General features: G+C 44.7%; 1 protein-coding gene across 1 annotated transcript in view; it reads right to left on the bottom strand.

The window, feature by feature from the left end:
* The window catches only part of cpsf1 (cleavage and polyadenylation specific factor 1), a 151,079-nt gene extending 135,181 nt beyond the window's left edge, over window positions 1-15,898 (bottom strand). The window contains exons 1-2 of the mRNA XM_059971633.1: window positions 15,740-15,898; window positions 674-828 (exon numbers count right to left, since the gene is read on the bottom strand). Of these exons, the coding sequence (XP_059827616.1) occupies window positions 674-817 (144 nt within the window). The 5' untranslated portion in view covers window positions 818-828; window positions 15,740-15,898. The remainder of the gene's footprint in view (window positions 1-673; window positions 829-15,739) is intronic.
* Between the last annotated feature and the right edge of the window lie 5,788 nt (window positions 15,899-21,686).

Genomic DNA, 21,686 nt, shown 5'->3' with positions numbered 1-21,686 from the left:
ACACTTTCAAGAACTCTTTATCCACTGCTCTTAATATTTATTATTATTTTCTTTTCTATTTGCACATTGGTTGTTTGTCTGGTCTGTTGGGTACAGTCTTTCATTGATTCTATTGTGTTTCTTTGTATTTACTGTGAATGCCCGTGAGAAAACGAATCTCAGGGTTGTATATGACAACATATGTGCGCAGTGATAATAAAATTACTTTGAACTTTGACCTTTATCACCCCATTGTTGATTTCTATCCAAGTTACCCCCACTACAACATTAGCCCACTAATCATGCTTTCCTGTGTCCCGCTGTGATGTAACCTGCTCTTAGTTAAACCACTTGATTAAGCTATTAGAGAGGACAATGCATGTGGTCTCATTCACTAGTAAGGCAGCAACAAATAGGGAACAAACTACGAATTGTAATCACAAGAGATTCTGCAAGGCTAAAAATCAGAGCAACACACAAAAAATGCTAGAGGAACTCAGTAGGTCAGGCAGCGCCTATGGAAATGAATAAAGTTATCATTTCAGGACTCTGATGAAGGGTCTCGGTCCAAAAATATTGACTGTTTATTACTGCTGCCTGACCTACTGAAAACAAGCTGCAGCACTTCCCTTTAAAATAAGCGATAACACCCTTCCAAAGAAAAATCAGCATTGAAAGTTTTCATGAAGCTCACCTCTGCATCATGAATGAGTCTGTAGACCTGCAGCTGGGATGTTCCTGCCACCACCAGGTTGCGCTCCGCATTGGAAAAGAAGCTGCAGTAGATGGCAAACTCCAGCCCTGTTGGGGGGTGGACCTGCCGATAGACTGCATACATATCGTCAACTCCTGCAAACAGTCAAAATATAACAACCATGAGCTCCTGCTCACTCAATCTTCACTGGTATGGCACAGGCTGAATCAATATTTCTGCTCAGCTCACTGTGCAACTAAGACTTCTGAACTTGCCCCACTGTGCGTAACCATGGGGCAGGACAGTAGAGTAGTGGTCAGCTTTTCAGCACCAGTGGTCAAGGCTCGTAGAACAGTATAGCACAGAACAGGCTCTTCAGCCTACAATGATGTGCCAAACAAATTAAATGGCTTTCTAAACTAATCTCTTCTGCCTAAACAACATCCATATCCTTTCATTTCCCCCCACATTCATGTGCCCAACTAAATATCTCTTAAAAGTCTCTAATGTTTCCGCCGCATTAGGGTAACCCCAGGCAGCCACTATTGTATAAAGAAGTTCCTCCTCACATCTCCTTTAAAATAACCTCCTCACACCTTACATGCATGCCCTCCGGTATCAACATTTCAAACCTTGGAAATACATATGGTCTGTCTACTCTAGTTATGCCTCTCAGAATCTTATAAACTTCTATCAATTTTCAATTCCAAATACTTGTCTGTATGGAAATTTTATGTTCTCCCTGTGATCGTGTGAGCTGCCTCTGGGTGTTCCAGTCTCCTTCCACATTCAAAGACTGTGAAGGCAGATGATGCAAAAAACTCATTTCAGTGTATGTTTTGAACATGTGACAGATAAAGTTAAACAAATGTAATCTTTAAAAGGATAGCCACAAAAGCTTTGGAAATTACAGTACATTTATTATTTGATAAACTATTCTTTACTTGTCGTTGGCACTTGGCCTAGTGGATAAGGCATCAGACTAGTAACCTGAAGGTCACTGGTTCGAGCCTCAGTTGAGGCAGCGTGTTCGTGTCCTTGACAACACATTGCTCTGCGAGGACACCGGTGCCAAGCTGTATGGGTCCTAGTTCCCTTCCCTTGGACAACATCGGTGGCGTGGAGATGGGAAGGCTTGCAGCTTGGGCAACTGCCAGTCTCCCATACAACCCTGCCCAGGCCCGCACGCTGGAAATCTTCCAAGGCACAAATCCATCGTCTCACAAGACTAACGGATGCCTATATACTATACTTTACTTGTGGGACTTACCAATTCAATTCTTCTATCCTCTGATTGTCCTGACATTCTGAAATCTACTAGTTTCAGCTTACTTATCAAACGAGCATTCACAACCCTTCAAATCGATACCACAGGTCCTGGACCCAAGAGCATGTTGAAGCACCTGGGTCAGAGACTGAACGACAACCCAAAGTTTGGCCGATTTCAAGCGCTGGGCTAAATAGTAAAGGTCAGGGTGTCGGGGCTGAAGGAGAGGGACGGGCTGGTATTCAGATTATAAAGGTCAGGGTGTCGGGGCTGAAGGAGAGGGACGGGCTGGTATTCAGATTATAAAGGTCAGGGTGTCGGGGCTGAAGGAGAGGGATGGGCTGGTATTCAGATTATAAAGGTCAGGGTGTCGGGGCTGAAGGAGAGGGACGGGCTGGTATTCAGATTATAAAGGTCAGGGTGTCGGGGCTGAAGGAGAGGGATGGGCTGGTATTCAGATTATAAAGGTCAGGGTGTCGGGGCTGAAGGAGAGGGACGGGCTGGTATTCAGATTATAAAGGTCAGGGTGTCGGGGCTGAAGGAGAGGGATGGGCTGGTATTCAGATTGAAAAGGTCAGGGTGTCGGGGCTGAAGGAGAGGGACGGGCTGGTATTCAGATTATAAAGGTCAGGGTGTCGGGGCTGAAGGAGAGGGACGGGCTGGTATTCAGATTATAAAGGTCAGGGTGTCGGGGCTGAAGGAGAGGGACGGGCTGGTATTCAGATTATAAAGGTCAGGGTGTCGGGGCTGAAGGAGAGGGATGGGCTGGTATTCAGATTATAAAGGTCAGGGTGTCGGGGCTGAAGGAGAGGGACGGGCTGGTATTCAGATTATAAAGGTCAGGGTGTCAGGGCTGAAGGAGAGGGACGGGCTGGTATTCAGATTATAAAGGTCAGGGTGTCGGGGCTGAAGGAGAGGGACGGGCTGGTATTCAGATTATAAAGGTCAGGGTGTCGGGGCTGAAGGAGAGGGATGGGCTGGTATTCAGATTATAAAGGTCAGGGTGTCGGGGCTGAAGGAGAGGGATGGGCTGGTATTCAGATTATAAAGGTCAGGGTGTCGGGGTTGAAGGAGAGGGACGAGCTGGTGTTCAGATTGAAAAGGTCAGGGTGTCGGGGCTGAAGGAGAGGGACGGGCTGGTATTCAGATTATAAAGGTCAGGGTGTCGGGGCTGAAGGAGAGGGACGGGCTGGTATTCAGATTATAAAGGTCAGGGTGTCGGGGCTGAAGGAGAGGGATGGGCTGGTATTCAGATTATAAAGGTCAGGGTGTCGGGGCTGAAGGAGAGGGACGGGCTGGTATTCAGATTATAAAGGTCAGGGTGTCGGGGCTGAAGGAGAGGGATGGGCTGGTATTCAGATTATAAAGGTCAGGGTGTCGGGGCTGAAGGAGAGGGATGGGCTGGTATTCAGATTATAAAGGTCAGGGTGTCGGGGCTGAAGGAGAGGGACGAGCTGGTATTCAGATTATAAAGGTCAGGGTGTCGGGGTTGAAGGAGAGGGACGAGCTGGTGTTCAGATTGAAAAGGTCAGGGTGTCGGGGCTGAAGGAGAGGGATGGGCTGGTATTCAGATTATAAGGTCAGGGTGTCGTGGCTGAAGGAGAGGGATGGGCTGGTATTCAGATTATAAAGGTCAGGGTGTCGGGGTTGAAGGAGAGGGACGGGCTGGTATTCAGATTGAAAAGGTCAGGGTGTCGGGGTTGAAGGAGAGGGATGGACTGGTATTCAGATTATAAAGGTCAGGGGTTCGGGGTTGAAGGAGAGGGACGAGCTGGTATTCAGATTATAAAGGTCAGGGTGTCGGGGTTGAAGGAGAGGGACGAGCTGGTGTTCAGATTGAAAAGGTCAGAGTGTCGTGGCTGAAGGAGAGGGATGGGCTGGTATTCAGATTATAAAGGTCAGGGTGTCGGGGCTGAAGGAGAGGGACGGGCTGGTATTCAGATTATAAAGGTCAGGGTGTCGGGGCTGAAGGAGAGGGACGGGCTGGTATTCAGATTATAAAGGTCAGGGTGTCGGGGCTGAAGGAGAGGGACGGGCTGGTATTCAGATTATAAAGGTCAGGGTGTCGGGGCTGAAGGAGAGGGACGGGCTGGTATTCAGATTATAAAGGTCAGGGTGTCGGGGCTGAAGGAGAGGGACAGGCTGGTATTCAGATTACTGCTTCACATGGTTTACTCATCTGTGTGCAGAACTGAGACTGGGGCCTGCAACTAATGGGCTCCTGGACTGGCTGCAGGGATGACTGGCTTTGTGGCTCTGGACTCACTTTCATGAACTTCAGTTAGAAACAGAAAACCTACAGCATAATGCAGGCTCTTTGGCCCACAAAGTTGTGCTGAACATGTCCCTAGCTTAGAAATTACTAGGCTTATCCATTGGCCTTTATTTTTCTAAGCTCCACGTACCTATCCAAAAGTCTCATAAAAGACCCTATCATATCCGCCTCCACCACCATTGCTGGCATCCCATTCCACACACTCACCACTCTCTGCGTATAAAACTTACCAGATATCTCCTCTGTATCTACTCCCAAGCACCTTAAACTTGTATCATCTTGTGGCAACCATTTCAGTCCTGGGAAAAAGCCTCTGACTATCCATACAGTCAATGCCTCTTATCATCTTATACACCTCTATCAGGTCACCTCTCATCCTCCGTCGCTCCAAGGAGAAAAGGCCAAGTTCACTCAACCTATCCTCATAAGGCATGCTCCCCAATCCAGGCAACATCCTTGTAAATCTCCTCTGCACCCGTTCTATGGTTTCCACATCCTTCCTATAGTGAGGTGACTAGAAATGAGCACAGTACTCCAAGTGTGGTCTGACCAGGGTGCTATATAGCTGCAACATTACCTCTCAGCTCCCAAGTTCAATTCCATGATTGATGAAGGCCAATACACTGTATGCCTTCTTAACCACAGAGTCAACCTGCGCAGCTGCCTTGAGTGTCCTATGGACTCGGACCCCAAGATCCCTCTGATCCTCCACACTGCCAAGAGTGTGCAGTTCTGAATGTTATTCACTTTCTTTTATTGTTTGCATGATTTGGTTGTTTTTCTTCATATAGGGTGTTTGGCAGGTTCTAACGTGTTTCTATGCTTTAACCATATAACCATATAACAATCACAGCACGAAAACAGGCCATCTCGGCCCTCCTAGTCCGTGCCGAACTCTTAATCTCACCTACCCGCACTCAGCCCATAACCCTCCATTCCTTTCCTGTCCATATACCTATCCAATTTTACCTTAAATGACACAACTGAACTGGCCTCTACTACTTCTACAGGAAGCTCATTCCACACAGCTATCATTCTCTAAGTAAAGAAATACCCCCTCGTGTTTCCCTTAAACTTTTGCCCCCAACTCTCAAATCATGTCCTCTTGTTTGAATCTCCCCTACTCTCAATGGAAACAGCCTATTCACGTCAACTCTATCTATCCCTCTCAAAATTTTAAATACCTCGATCAAATCCCCCCCTCAACCTTCTACGCTCCAATGAATAGAGACCTAACTTGTTCAACCTTTCTCTGTAACTTAAGTGCTGAAACCCAGGTAACATCCTAATAAATCGTCTCTGCACTCTCTCTAATTTATTGGTATCTTTCCTATAATTCGATGACCAGAACGGTACACAATATTCCAAATTTGGCCTTACCAATGCCTTGTACAATTTTAACATTACATCCCAACTTCTGTACTCAATGCTTTGATTTATAAAGGCCAGCGTTCCAAAAGCTTTCTTTACCACCCTATCTACATGAGACTCCACCTTCAGGGAACTATGCACTGTTATTCCTTGATCTCTCTGTTCCACTGCATTCCTCAATGCCCTACCATTTACATGCCCTACCTATCCATTTGTGGCTGCCTGAAAGGAGACAAATCTCAAGGTTGTGTATGGTATACATACATAAATACATTTCAAACTTTGAGGTATAAACCTCTGCAATTCTCCGTCCCACTGTCCAAATTATTCCTCTTCTCATTCCTAAATGGGCAGACACCATAGTAAGACTATGCTAATTCTAGACATTTCAGCTCAAAGCAGAAGCATCTTCAATACAGTTCAGGCTTATTGTAATTTCAACCACACATATGTATACTGCCAAAGGAAACAATGTTTCTCCGAACCAAAGTACACAAAATTCACAAACAACACACAAAGTAATATTACCACAAATAAATTAACAAGTAAGTTGCATTTACCACACAAGTTAAAAAGTGAACAGCATAGCACTGTCATGAGACCTGGGTGATGGCAGGGAGTTCAGAGATCTCACGGCCTGGGCTAAGAAGCTGTTTTCCATCCTAACAGTTCTTTTCCTAATGCAAAGGTACCTCCTGCCTGATGGTAGGGGATCAAAGAGATCGCTGGACGGATAGAAGAGATCTAAGAGCCCTGCGTACATTGTAAATATCTCAGATGTCTGGAAGAGTGACCCCGATGATCCTCTCAGCAGTCCTTGCAATCCTTGGTAGGGTCAGAATCTTGCTGGGTTATTATTGCCACATGTACTGAGAGGCAGTGAAAAGTTAGTTTTGCAAACCATCCATACAGTTCATTTCAAAAACAAATACTTTAAACAGGACAAGGGTAAAGCGCTAACAGAAAGAAGAAAATAGAATCAAAATCAGTTATATTATCACCAAGATGCCATGAAATTTGCTGTTTTACTGCATCAGTGCAGCAGTACATTAAAAATTATCTTAAGTTCAATAAGTAATATAAAAATAAGTAGTGCAAAAACAGCTCAAAGTAGTGAGAAATCTGATGGCAGAGGGAATAACAACAGAGAAAGGGCAATGCTGGTAGACAATAAGATGCCAGGACCATTACAAGGTAGGCTGTGAGGTCAAGGGTTCATCTTGAACGCAAACAAAATGCATTTAGATATGCAGTGTGACAGAAGCTGGTCTTGATCCTGATGGTGCACGTTTTCAAGCTCTTTTGCAATGAGATTATTTTCCACTAAGTTTCTGTCACAGTAAACATATTTCCTTTATTCTCTCTTCAGTATACTTCATGTTCCTATAAATCTGAAACATCTCAACACCTCATTGTAGAGCATCAGTTTCAGTTAGTTTTGATCTCATCTTCTTTGGGGATTTTCCACCCACAACCTTCAACCTAGTAGCTCTCACAAGGACATGATTTTGGTTTTTTGAGGGAAAACCAAATTTGAGAAGGATGCTTTGCAGACCCTCTTGATCAACAGTCAAAGGATACAGCAAGGTAAAATAAACTATAACTATTGCTGTGTCCTCCATTTAAAGATTCACTTTATTTGTCACAAGTACATCAAAACATCAGTGAAGCACAATAGTTTTGCGTGAATGACCAACACAGAGTCCAAGAATGTGCTGGAGGCAAGTGCTTCCGATGCCAACAGAGCGTGTCCACAACTTGCTAATCAATACACCTTTGGACTCAGTACCCAGAGAGATGTCACGTGGTCACTGGGAGAACATACAAACTTACTACAGACAGTGGAAGGAACTGAACTGATCACTGGCACTGCAAGCTGCTACACTAACCCCTATGCTACTGTGCCACCCTATACACTTGGCATCAACAAGCAGTAAAGATCATGTTCATCTTGTTTGTAGACAGACAGAGTCCATACAAGGCCTAATGAAGCAACTCTTCAGTCATTGGGAGAAATAGTTAAGGAAGACATAAAGACGTTTTAAACACAAGAGATTTCACAGATGCTGGAAATGCAGAGCAGCACACACAAAATGCTGGATTAACTCAGTAGGTCAGGCAGCATCTATGGAGAGGAATAACTGAAGACAGATGAAGGGTCTCAGCCCGAAACAGTCCTGTTTCTAGATGCTACCTGACCTGCTATGTACCTCCAACATTTTGTGTGTTACAAAAATCCTTGTAGAAGGCAGCAGGGAGACCTCCTTTAACTATTTGGAATTTGAATTTTCTCACTTGATCTAGATGTGGAAGATTATTTCTGAATTTACTTCTGAAACTCCTCTCCAAAGTTCTTAAATCTGAGTAGGGATGTCATCTGCTCCTTAACATCACTACAATCTTAATTGTTATACAGCCTTCATAATTTCTTATTGGCCCAGGGTGGTGTAATGGATACATGGACAAGGAGGCATTGGTGAACAGGCTACCGGGTAAAATGACCTGCAGATGAGGTTTTTTTTTAAAAATTGTAAATTACATCAGGCAAATAGAAAACATCCAGACAACTGAAAGTCAATGTTGAACCAAAAACTGTGACATAACTGGTAGTTGTAGTTTTGATTCCAACATTTAAGAGAACTTTGGAAAATAATAAATAGGAGGGATATGGGACTATGGTTTGAGTGCAGGTTGATGGGACTAGGCAGAATAACTGCTTGACACAGATTAGATGGACCAAAGGATTTGTTTCTGCGAAGTGTTCTATGATTCTAAAGAACAGATGGTAGATGTAAGGAACACTGTAAGGTCAGCGATCCAAGAAGAGCAGGATGAGCTGCCTCAATGACTATCATCCAGTGGCATTCACATCCACTGTGATGAAATGCTTTGAGAGGTTGTCATGGCTAGAATCAACTCCTGATCATTTTGGTAGCATTGTGCATTCCTCTTCAGGCCAACGTCAAGCAGGCTCTAGATGATCTGAGTAAAGGATCAACATATACAAAACAGCACACCATCATTTTGTAGGATTTTAAACAGAGAAAAGTCACTAAATAATTACCATCAACAAATCACTTGTACTACCAGAAGAAACAACACACTAGACCACTGCTACAACACCAAGAGTGCTTACATTGCTATTCCACACCTTCTCGTTGGACAGTCTGATCATCTAGTTGCACTTCTTCTCCCGGAGTTTAGGAAGAGACTGAAGACTACAGCCCCAGTAGTGAGGATGAAGAAGGTATGGACAAGGGAAGCACAGGAGCACCTTCAGGACTGCTTAGAATTGGTAGACTGGACCCATATTCAGGGATTCATCTTCAAGTCTGGATGATTATGCCACAGTTGTTACCGACTTCATTAAAACCTGTGTGGATGAGTTGTGTGAACTGCCTTAATGACTATCGCCCAGTTACATGCACATCTACGGTGATGAAATGCTTTGAGAGGTTGGTTACGGTTAGAATCAACTCCTGTCTCAGCAAGGACATGGACCCACTGCAATTTGCCTATAGTCGCAATAGGTCAATGACAGACACGTTCTCGATAGTTCTTCACACGGCCTTAGGTTTTTATATTGTCCAGGTGATCTATGTCAGGATGCTGTTTGTTGACTATTGCTCAGCGTTTAATACCAACACTCCCACAATCCTGATGAATGAACTACAGAACCTGGTCTTTGCCACTGGAACCACAGTAAGTCAGTGGCTATAAAAACATAAGAAACAGGAGCAGGAGTAGGCCATCCGGCCCATCGAGCCTGCCCCACCATTCAATAAGATCATGGCTGCTCTGTCCATAAACTCAGCTCCATCTTCCTGCCTTTTCCCCATAGCCCTTAATTCCACTATGTAAAAACCTATCTAACTGTTCCTTAAATATATTTAGTGAAAAAGCTTCAACTGCTTCCCTGGGCAGAGAATTCCACAGATTCACCACTCTCTAGGAAAAAGACTTTCCTCACCTCCGTCCTAAATCTTCTCCCCTGCACCCTGAGGCAATGTCCCCTAGTTCTAGTCTCACCTACCAATAGAAACAACTTTTCTACTTCTATCTTATCTATCCCTTTCAAAATTTTGCATGTTTCTATAAGATCCCCTCTCATTCTTCTGAACTCCAGAGAGTATAGTCCCAGGCGACTCAACCTCTCCTTCATCACTGGAATCAACCTGGTGAACCTCCTGAACCTCCAAAGCCAGTATATCTTCCCTCAAGTATGGAGACCAGAACTGCACACAGTACCCCAGGTGCAGCCTCACCAGTACCCTGTATAGTTGCAACATGACCTCCCTGCTCTTGAATTCAATCCTTCTGGCAATATAGGCCAACATTCCATTTCCCTTAATAACCTGTTGTACCTGCAAGCCAACTTTTTGCAATTCATGAACAAGCATTCCCAAGTCCCTCTGCACAACAGCATGCTGCAATCTTTCACCATTTAAATAATAATCTGCTCTTCTATTATTCCTTCCAAAGTGGATGATCTTGCATTTACCAATGTTGTATTCCACCTGCCAGACGTTGGTCCACTCACTTAACCTATCTATATCCCTCTGCAGACTCTCTATGTACTTCTGTACAATTTGCTTTTCTTTGCTTTTCCACTCAGTTTAGTGTCATCAGCAAATTTTGCTACACTATACCCAGTCCTCTCTTCCAAATCATCAACATAAATGGTAAACAGCTGCGGGCCCAACACCGAACCCTGTGGTACCCTACTCACCACCAACTATATTTCATTAGGAGTTTGAAGAGATTAGGTTTGTCAACTAAAACACTCAAAAACTTCTACAGATGTACAGCGGAGAGCATTCTGATAGGCTGCATCACTGTTTGGTATGTGGGGGTGGGGGGGGGGGGAGGGCCACTGCACAGGACCAAAAGAAGCAATAGAAACTTGTAAAATTAGTCAGCCCCATCTAGCCTCCGTAGTATCCAATACATTTTCAAGGAGCAGTGTCTCAGAAAGTCAACGTCCATTATTAAGGACCCCCTCCATCACCCAGGGGCATGCCCTCTTTTCACTGTTACCATCAGGGAAGGAGGCACAGAAGCCTGAAGTCACACACTCAACGATTCAGGAGCAGCTTCTTCCCTTCTGCCATCCGATTCCTAAATGGACACTGAACCCATGAACACTACATCACTTTTTTTCAAATATATATTATTTCTGTCGTTGCACTATTTTAAATCTATTTAATATACATATGTATACTTAAAGTAATTGATTCATTTATTTTTTCTTTCTACATTATCATGTATTGCATTGTACTGCTGCTGCTAAATTATCAAATTTCATGACCCATGCTGGTGATAATAAACCTGATTCAGTCTAAGCAAGGACCTGGACCTGTTGCAATTTGCCTACTGCCACACTAGGTCTACAGTGAATGCAATCTCACTGGTCTTCAGCCTTTGATCACCTGGACAATAGCAAAACCTACATCAGGCTGCTGTTAATTAACAATACCTCAGTGTTCAATACAATCATACCCTCAGTTCTAATAAAAAAGGTCCAAAACCTGGATCTCTGTGCCTCACTCTACAACTGGATCCTTGACTTTTGAAGCGGGAGAACACAGTCCGCGCAGGTCAGAAATATCTCCTCCTCATTGACAATCAACACTGGTGGACTTCAAGCATGTGCACTGAGGCATTTTTCTACCGTCTCTACAACCATGACTGTGTCGCTATGCACAGCTCAAATACCACTTAATAAATTTGCTGATGGCACAACTTTTGTCAGCGGAATTTCAGATGGTGACGTTGAAGCGAACAGCAGTGAGACAGATCACCTGGTTGAGTGGTATCACAGCATAGCCTTCACTCAATTTCAGTAAGACCAAGGAATTGATTGTGGACTTCAGAAAGGGTAAGTCGACGAAATGCACACCAGTGCTCTTGAAGGATCAGAAATGGAAATGGTGAGTAGTTTCAAGTTCCTGGGTATCAACATCTCTGAAGATCGATCCTTGGGCCCAACATATTGATGCTATTACAAAGAAAGCACAACAGCAGCTATATGTTTGAGGAGAATAGGTATAAGACCATAAGGTATAGGAGCAGAATTAGGCCATTTGGCCCATCAAGTCTGCTCCAACATATCATGGTTGGTCCAATTTTCCTCTCAACCCCAGTCTCATGCCTTCTCCCCATATCCGGTATCCCCTCATGCCCTGACCATTCAAGAATCTATCAACCTCTGCCTTAGAGATACATTAAGACCTGGCCTCCACAGCTGCTTGTGTTAACGAATTCCAGATTCAACTACTCTCTGGCCACAGAAATTCCTCCCCATCTCCATTCTAAAACGAAGCTCCTCTATTGAGACCATGTCCTCTGGTCTTAGACTGTCCCATCCACTCTATCAAGGCCTTTCACCATTTGATAGGTTTCAATTAGGACACCCCTCATTTATTTTCAAAAAAATGAGGCCGAATCATCTCCTCAACCATTTTCTCAGTCTCAATTGCTATATTATACTAAATTGTTAACAAGTTTAATGATAGAACTAATCTAGAGGACAAGTGGGAAAGAGCTACCTTCCCACCACAACCAAGGTCACACCAACTTCAGTGAGCAGACAATGCTTTTCCATGTGTATGTTCAGTTCCAAACTGTCCACTCAGTCACCAAGACATATAACAGAATGGCCTCACACTAACATCTGCAAACCAAGAATGGCAATAAGGTTCCACAAAAAGACCCAAGAAACAGAAATCACTTCCCAAATATTAGGAGTCATCTCTTGGGGAAGTCAGATCATGATGCCATGGAGATCATTCTAACTGGTTGCATCACTGTCTGGTATGGAGGGGTCACTGCACAGGATCAGAAAAGGCTGCACAAAGTTGTAAACACAGCCAGCTTCATCATGGGCACTAGCCTCCAAGGACATCTTTAAAAGATGATGCCTCAAAAAGGTAGTATCCATCATTAAGGACACCATTACCCAGGACATGCCCTGTCATTGCTACCATCTAGGAGGTGGTACAGGAGCCTGAAGTCACACACTCAACATTTCAGGAACAGCTTCTTCCCCTCGGCCATCAGGAACAGCTTTCTGGTGTTCTTTACCTTTTGGTTCAGCGTTGCTTTGATGGCCAGGATGAGCAATTCAAGGCTGCATCTTCCCAAGAGGTGTAATCAATCTCAAGGGCCTTGAGCGTGTCCTTGAATCGTTTTCACTAACCACCACAAGAGCGCTTTCCTGTGGACAGTTCCCCAAAGAACAAATGCTTGTGAATGTGATCATCTGACATCCTGATTATTGATGTTTTGTCAGCGATGTGTGAACACATGTCTGCTAGACAGTGCTTCTGGGTCAGGAATTCTGTCTTGCTATTTAATGTTCATGATATTCCGTAAGCATGACAAGTAGAAGTGGTTCAGTCTACGCACATCTGATGTACACAGTCCACGTTTTACACACGCAGAGATGGTGCTGAGAGACTTCCTATTTGCTGACAGCTGCACTCTCAGCATAAACTCTGAGTCTGACATGCAGGGTATCATTGACAAATTTTCCACTGTGTGTAACAACTTTGGTCTCATCATCACCAAGACGGAAGTTTTGCACCAAGCAGCCCCAGATCAACCCTGTGTGGAGCCATCCATATTGGTGAAGACTAGCAGCTCCAGGCAGTTGACGAGTTCGCATATCTTGGCAGCACCCTCTCGAGCAGTTCGCATTGACAACGAGGTCAGCTGCAGGACCACCAAGGCTATAGCACAGTAGGCTTTCAGCTTGGTCTTGAGTAATTCCCCTGTGCCCCCAGATGGTGTCACATAGTCTCCTAAAACTGGCACTAGCCTTGGCGATCTGCAGTTGACCTCATCGTCAATGTGGCACCATAATACTGCAGATACATATCTGGGACTTTTTCACAGCACTGTAGAGAAACATTCAGGATGGCACAAGATTGCGGAATCTATTTTAGAAGCTTATGGAGACCCAACACTATATCTCCTTAAATCCCCCCTCGGCCAAGCACCTCCTATTCAATCTATGATTAATTCTGCAGGTCCAGCAATGACCTCATCAACTATCTCCTAACCCAATGAGCTGGAATGGAAGCAGATTACCTGGCTCCCAAGGGAAGAGGAATGACTGTTTTTCCCCAACACTGACTTGCCAAACTGATCTGCTGTGGGGTAAATAGGTCCCCCCTACAACATCGTCCTGGGATAATGAAAGTGGCGTGTTTCTCCGGGTTCTGGTTTCTATAAGTGATGCCAGGCACCAGATGCTGATGGCCACATGGCTAATTTATTATTTTGATAAATCAGTGTGCAAAACTGAAGGACGCAAAACTGGAAATAATACTTCATGGATTGATAATTAGTTGACAGACAGGAATAAATGGGCCACACACACAAAATGCTAGAGGACCTCAGAAGGTCACACAGTATCTATGGAAAAGAGTATAGTCGACGTTTCGAGCCAAGGCCCTTCAACACAACTGAAAAAAAAGATGATAAGTCAGAGCAAAACGGTGGGAGATGGGGAGGAAGAAGTACAAGGTAGTAGGTGATAGGTGGAACCAGAAGAGGGGGAAGCATGAAGTAAAGAGCTGGGATGCTGACAGGTGAAAGAAATAAAGGGCTAGAGAAGGAGGAATCTAATAGGAGGGTAGCAGACCATGGATAGCTTCCTAGGGTTGTCATAGCCAGGGGTGGTAGTGGGGATAAGCTCCCACTACCTATAAAGTATTCCAAATGGTGTGCGACTCTAACAGCCTCTGACAACCAAGTCCAACTCCTGGCCTTCACGTGTGGCTTAACTATTAGGCCCAGCAAAATTGTTTCTACTGACAAGAGAAGGGGCAAAGGCGGACAGACCACTGGCACCACAAAATCAGTCAGCCTTGGACAGCAGCCCCCCACCCCCCCACCTCCAGGAGAAGGAAAACTGATTTTAAACCTCCGCTGCCTTGTGGCCATACCCACCCATGGGAAAGGCTTCAGGAGTGAACTCCAAGGAAGAAATCTGGAGCCAGGGTCCCTAAGGCAGTTTGATATTGTTTACAACTTCACTCTGGCAACATCTGGAACGACACTGGTGCCAAGCCGTATCAGCACTTGCCCTTCTCTTCGACTACATCAGTGACGTGGGGAGGGGGAACCAGCTACATGGGCAAATCTTCCCACCCAGGAGAGGTCACAGTCCACCTCAGGCACAAACCCATGATCCCCTGGCATTGATGGCTGCCTATTACTAAACCATGGATTGCACCTATCAAGTCCCTCCTTATGAATGCACTGCGCCATCACAAGCAACGCGCTAATGAACCTACTCCATACCCTCCCCACTTCTACATCATATGACAAAGGAACAGAATTAGGCCTTTTGGCACAGCGAGTATACTCAAATCATGGCTGATTTCCCCCCCTAAATTCTCCCCATAAACTTTAACTCCTTCATCCATCAAGACCTATCAACTTCAGCCTTGATTTACACCCCATGATTAACAACCTACAACCCACTGTGGCAACAAATTCCAGATACGGCCCTTCTGGCTGGAAAAGTTCTCTTATCTCAGTTTTAAAGGGACGAACCTCTATTTTGATGCTGTGCCCTCAGATCCCAGACTCTCCCATTACGGAAACATCATCTGCACATACACAATCCGGTAGGATTTCTAATGAGATACCCACTCATCCTTCTGAGCTAAATCGAGTACAGGCCCAAAACCATCACACGCTAAGCCTTTCAACTCAGCATCATTCTTGTGAACCTCCTCAGGACCCACTCAGCACAGCTTCCCCTCCAACATGAGACTTCTGATCGGTCCATGAACACTACGTCGTTATCCATTGTAGGTACTACTTATTTTTGAGCAATTTGCAGTTTATTTTTGATTTTACACTGAACGCTAACGCAAAACAACAGATTTGACGTCAGTGATAATACATTTCATTCTGATCTGCCCTTGCACGAGGGGCCCCAATTCCTACAATCCTGAGAGTTAAACGCTGCGTGATCGCACATGGACTGCATGGTTATATCCCCGGACCCTTGTGATTCTGTGGCCGGTAGGGCTCCTGTCACCACAGACCGAGCATCCCTGACCACCTCCCCCCACCAAATGGGGAGACGCGGCCGAGGCACCGCGCCGGTTGCTTGTAAATTCCCCGACTCACTTACCACCAGAGCCCGCTAGTTAGCAGCACAAATCCTGCCTCCCCACACCGGGGAGGGTCACTTCTCCGAGGGCGGCGGGCGTGCGGAGCATCAACTGTGTCTCATTGACTGGGAGCCACTGAACGGCGCCGCCATGCTAACCGCTCTGCCCACCCCCACCTCGCCGAGCCGAGATCTCGCGATACCAAGCGATGGAGACGCCGGCTTTTCGCGTTGCACATGCGCAGACAGCCGGCTTGCGGACGCGCGCCACCGGCGGCATCTCGTTCTCTCGCTTGCGGAGAGGAAAATGGTGACACGTTTTGTTTGGGAGGCTAATTCAAATTGCACGGATTTCGTGCGGAACATTGGTTTGTATCACCGTCAGATATTGACGAAATCAGAAAAAGCAATATACAGCTGCCGCAAAACAAATTTTTTCGACATGTGCCAGTAATACCAAACCTGTTCTGATACTGACCTCAGGCTCACTAGTCCAGATAACGTATTCACATATTTCTTCAGCACCTTCTCCAGTTTGACAGTGTCCTTCCAATAACAGGGTAACCTGAATCGCGCTGGCAGCTCGTTTCACACTCACACCACCCCCTGAGTGAAGAATTCCCTCGTGTTCCCCTTAAACATTTCAAGTTTCACCCTTAACCCATGACCTCTAGTTGTACTCTTGCCCAAACTCTGTGGAAAAGGTTGAAATCTGTTCAATTTAGTTATAGTTTTTTTTAAAGAGTTAATTTATTTCATGAGGCATTGTTTTAAGGTGCTTGGAAATAGGTACAGAGGGGATATCAGAATTAAGTTTTTAACAGAGAGTGGTGGGTGTGTGGAATGCACTGCCAATGACAGTGGTGGAAGTGGAAACAACAGGGTATTTTAAGAGCCTCTTAGATTGGTACATGGAGCTTAGAAAAATAGAGGGCTATGCACTAGGGAAATTCTAGCCAGTTTCCAGAGTAGGTAACATGGTTGGCACAACATTGTGGGCCAAAGGGCCTATAATTTGCTGTAAATTTCTATGTTTTTAATATTTCATGGTGAGAAAAAAGGGATATTACTTGAAAAGCATGCAAATTGGTTTAGTTGAAAATTCTGAGAATCTATGCAAGGTATATCTTTATAGTATTGAACACTGAAGCTGTCATCTACTTGTAAGGGTTTGCATTCAATCTTCAGCACGCAATTGATTACTAATAGCTGGGGAGGGACAGTACACACCGTAGTCATTCCATAAACTGACTGATGCATGGATATAGCATATCTACATTTCATTTATCATATCCCTTTTTCAGGGGTACTACACTTACATTGATCTGATCTATTCCCCTCATGATTTGATATTCCTCACCTCCCACCCCCTTCACCACCATTCCCATATACCTCTCTCATCTTAGCCCCTTCCCTGCCTCTCTGATTCACCTTTTTTTTAGTTCTCCTCCCCCGTCCTTTTCTTCCATGGTCTTCTGTCCTCTCCTATCAGATTCCCCCTTCTCCAGCCCTTTATCTCTTTCACTACTCAACTTCCCAGCTCTTTCCTCCCCTTCACCTGGTTTCGCCTATCACCTGCCACCTTGTTCCTTTTCCAACCCTCTCCCCAACTTCTTACCCTGACTTTTTTTTCCCTGTCCTTATGAAGAGCTGGCTCGACAAATCAACTGGTCACTCTTTTCCATAGATGCTGCCTAGCCTGCTGAGTTCGTCCAGCATTTTGTGTGTTTGGCTTGGATTTCCAGCATCTGCAGATTTTCTTGCTCTTGTGTTTATATACTGCAAGGGTTGAGATAAGGTGAAATGACTGTTTAATCTGTGTCTTCCCCTTTAACTCATATTGTTTCCTGAATGGAGGGACATACAACTACTTCATATACAATTGTTTAATATAGTAGAGAAATTACAACAGTCTTTGAAAAAGTAAATGGTAATAATCTAATGCACATCACAAGAATATGTGGATTTCAGGAAGGGGAAGTGGAGGGAACACACACTTCTTTTTCTGTTCTTCAAGGGATCAGAAATGGAAAATGTGAGATCCTGGGTGAGGATCTATCCAGGGCCCAACATATTGAAGCAATTACAAAGAAGGCACAACAGCAGCTATACTTCATTATGAGTTTGAGAAGAATTGGTATGTCACCAAAAAATTTCTGGACATGTACCATGGGGAGCATTCTAACTGTTTGCATCACCATCTGGTATGGAGTGAAAAGAGCTGTAAACTCTGCCACCTCCATCAGGGGCACTATCCTCCCCAGCATCCAGGACACCTTCAAAGGACAATCCCTCAAGAAGACAGCATCCATCTTTGGGGAGCCCCATCAGCCAGGACATGCCCTCTTCTCATTGCTTCCATCAAGGAGAAGGTACAGGTGCCTGAAGACACACACTCAACATTCCAGGAACTGCCCTTTCCCCACTGCCGTCAGATTTCTGAAAGGACAATGAACCCATGAACACTACCTCAGTATTTTTTCTTCTTTTTTTGCACTACTTATTTAATTTTATCTTTGATAATATATACTACTTATTGAAATTTATAGTTTCTATTGTAATGTATTGTTGCAGCTAATAAACAACGTATACAGGTCTCCACATTTAAGGAAGGTAACGCCTGTTTTGGAGGCGTTGCGGAGAAGATTCCTTAGGTTGACTGCAGGGATGGATGTAAGAAGAAAGACTGAGCAAGTTGTACCAAATCTCACATGAATATAGAAAAAGGAAATATTATCTGATTCTTAGGGGAATTGACAGGGTGAATGCTGAGTATGTTGTTCCCCCTGCCCCCCCCCCATAAAAGTATCCAGATCTAGGGATTATAGTTTTAGAATAGTGGTTGCCCATTTCATACGGAGATGAGGAATTTCATCTCTCAGAGTTTTGACTCTTTGAACTTATTTGTTGAATCATTGAGTCAAGACAGGAAATCCTCTTGCATTTGTACAGGGCCCTGGTGAGACCACACCTGGAGTATTGTGTACAGTTTTGGTCTCCAGGGTTAAGGAAGGACATCCTAGCTGTAGAGGAAGTGCAGCGTAGATTCACGAGGTTAATTCCTGGGATGTCTGAACTGTCTTACGCAGAGAGGTTAGAGAGACTGGGCTTGTACACGCTGGAATTAAATAGATTGAGAGGGGATCTGATTGAAACATGTAAGATTATTAAGGGATTGGACAAGATAGAGGCAGGAAATATGTTCCAGATGCTGGTAGAGTCCAGTACTAAAGGGCATGGTTTGAGAATAAGGGGTAGGTCATTTAGGACAGAGTTAAGGAAAAACTTCTTCTCCCAGAGAGTTGTGGGGGTCTGGAATGCACTGCCTTGGAAGGTAGTGGAGGCCAATTCTCTGGATGCTTTCAAGAAGGAGCTAGATAGGTATGGATAGGGGAATCAAGGGATATGGGGACAAGGCAGGAACCGGGTATTGATAGTAGTTGTTCAGCCGTGATCTCAAAATGGCGGTGCAGGCTCGAAGGGCCGAATGGTCTACTTCTGCACCTATTGTCAATTGATAGACTGACAGACTTTTAGCCTGCAAGGGAATTAAAGGATATAGGGAGCGAGCCGGTATAGACTGTGTTACTGCCTGTGACAGGAGGGCATCAAAGGCATTGGAGTCAGTGAACAAGGGTGGTGTGCAGTCTAACAGCGAATGATAGTCTTGGGCGTTTCTCCTGTCATTGCAAAACCCTCATTTATTGCCTCATTGATAACGTAACTCTCATTTATTGGTTCGATAGGTAGCGGAGGAGCTGCATGGCCTCGGTCGTAGTGAGGCAAGCCTCAGGCTGTGGGCTTGCCTGTTGCAGCAGTTTAGGAGAGGACATGCCAGGGGTGGTATAGCTCATCATCCATGCTTGTTTGGAGGCTGGCCTCTCCCGTCAGTGCTGCATTCTGCTGTTCAATTGGTGGAATGACAAGCTGGATAGCAAGCATGTGTATGTTCATCTATAGACTGCCAAGAATTGCTTTTTTTGTTGCCAATAGCACCCATGCACCATCAATTTTGATAGCTGGCTGGAAATACATCTCTACCAAGGGAGATATAAGGCGGTCCTTCCCTCCACTAGCCTGCAGGTCAAGGTGTAACACCTGCTTAGCCGCCCAGTCAGGGTTAGGTGAAGCCATGGGAGAAGGTGGTGGATGGTCGTATGAGCAGATGGTGCATATCACCTGGTTATGTGACCATTGACACCAGGGAGACAATCTCTGAAGAGTAATGATAATAACTGGGGTCATCCATCATGTAAAGACAATGCCCAGAAGAAGGCAGTGGCAAACCACTTCTGTAGAAAAACCTACCAAGAACAACCATGGCGAGGAGACCATGACTGCTCATGTCATACGACATGGCAATAATGATGATGATGATGCTGTATATTTTTTAAATATATTTATTTGCGTGACTGTATGTTTACTTCCTATGTTATACATGCTTTGTGCTGTGTATGTTTTGCAACTTGGTCCCAAAAGAAAGCTGTGTCATTTAGCTGTATTCATGGAGAGCAGGAAAGGTATGTCAACCATAGTTTTACTAAATTGTGCAGCAGGTCAGGGTGCCAATGGCCTTTTTCTTCTCCTCTTCCCTATATGTTAATGTAAATTAAAACCTGTGTAAATTAGAAATGTGATTAGAGAAACATTTCTCTACCCATCAGTTAAAGCATCATGGATGAGATATGCGGCCGTTTCTAAACCGAGGTGAAAACACCAAAATATCTTGATCCTATGGATGGTCAACTTATTGAACATATTTATGTTTGTGATGGACATTTTGAATGTAGTGTAACACACACAAGATGCTGGAGGAATTCAGCAGATCAGACAGCACCTCTGGAGAGGAATAAACAGTCGACGCTTCGGGCCAAGACCCGTCTTTTTGTGTGTGTTGTTCAAGATTCCAACACCTGCAAGACCTCTTGTACAGTGTTTATACTTTAGGTGCAGTTTTAGTTTGGAGTAGTTCTTTGGACTATCTGGGCATTTTTGAATTCTGCATTGCCGTCTGAAATCTTGTGGACCAAAGAAAGGTTGAACAAACAAAAGCGCACTTTTCTTTTTAAACTGTGCTTTGTATGATCGTAAGACTGTACAGGACTCCAAGAACAATGGGTACAGCATGTGTACCGCATCAGTGATCTTTTCAGTTGTTATGAAATTCCCATAACTGGATCACTTACCAGCAAAGATAGAGAGGTCCATTGAAGTCTGATGGTACTATTTTTAAAAGTCTTTATTTATAAAGGGGCACAAAAATAAGATTAATACAGACATTCAAATAATATACATCGTCAATACTAAATCTAAGCGCGGGTATCATAATAATCATCAATTAAGCAATAGCTCTATCGTTTGTCGGGGATATTGTATTGTCCGATGGAAAGATAAAAGTCACTGTCCTTTCAAGCTGCAGCTCTTTGAGTTTAAGAGAGACTGTTTTAAACTTGCCCGGGTCTTTTATGAGGCCAATCCGTTGAGTCGGGGGAGTTGGTTCCCCGTTGTTAGTTCCAAGTCATTTTCTGTGGTACTAGCCACCAGCCCCCAGGCAAGGGAACCGAACGCACATGGCTTCCCGCTATTACGGGATCGCTAGCGTTTCTTCTGGTGCGTCTGAGGGGCTGTCCCTACTGCCCCCCCTTTTATCTTAACCCGCCGGGTAGTAGATGTCAATCAGGTTGGGGTGATGCAATCTCTCTCTCAACCAGCCCACTTTGCCCAAGGGCTTGCAAGTAGCATAGTCCCCAATCCACAAACGTTGTCTCCAGGAGACAATGGCCATGTCTCTCTCTCTCATTTCCTGGGTCTTCTGACCCAACCCAATAATGCTCTTGTGATTCTCACAAAGGAGGGGGCTACCCCGCACCCTTCGGCCCCTCAGAGCTGTGGTACATTCATAACACAGTGTTTGGAGCAGCCAGCCGAGGCATCGAAGGAAACAGTGGATGAGTTGGAGAAGGAGAAG

The sequence above is a fragment of the Hypanus sabinus genome, chromosome 6 (assembly GCF_030144855.1).
Source record: "Hypanus sabinus isolate sHypSab1 chromosome 6, sHypSab1.hap1, whole genome shotgun sequence".
NCBI lineage: Eukaryota > Metazoa > Chordata > Chondrichthyes > Myliobatiformes > Dasyatidae > Hypanus > Hypanus sabinus.
The sequence above is the reverse complement of the archived record's forward strand: the minus strand, read 5'-3'. Positions and strand labels throughout refer to the sequence as shown.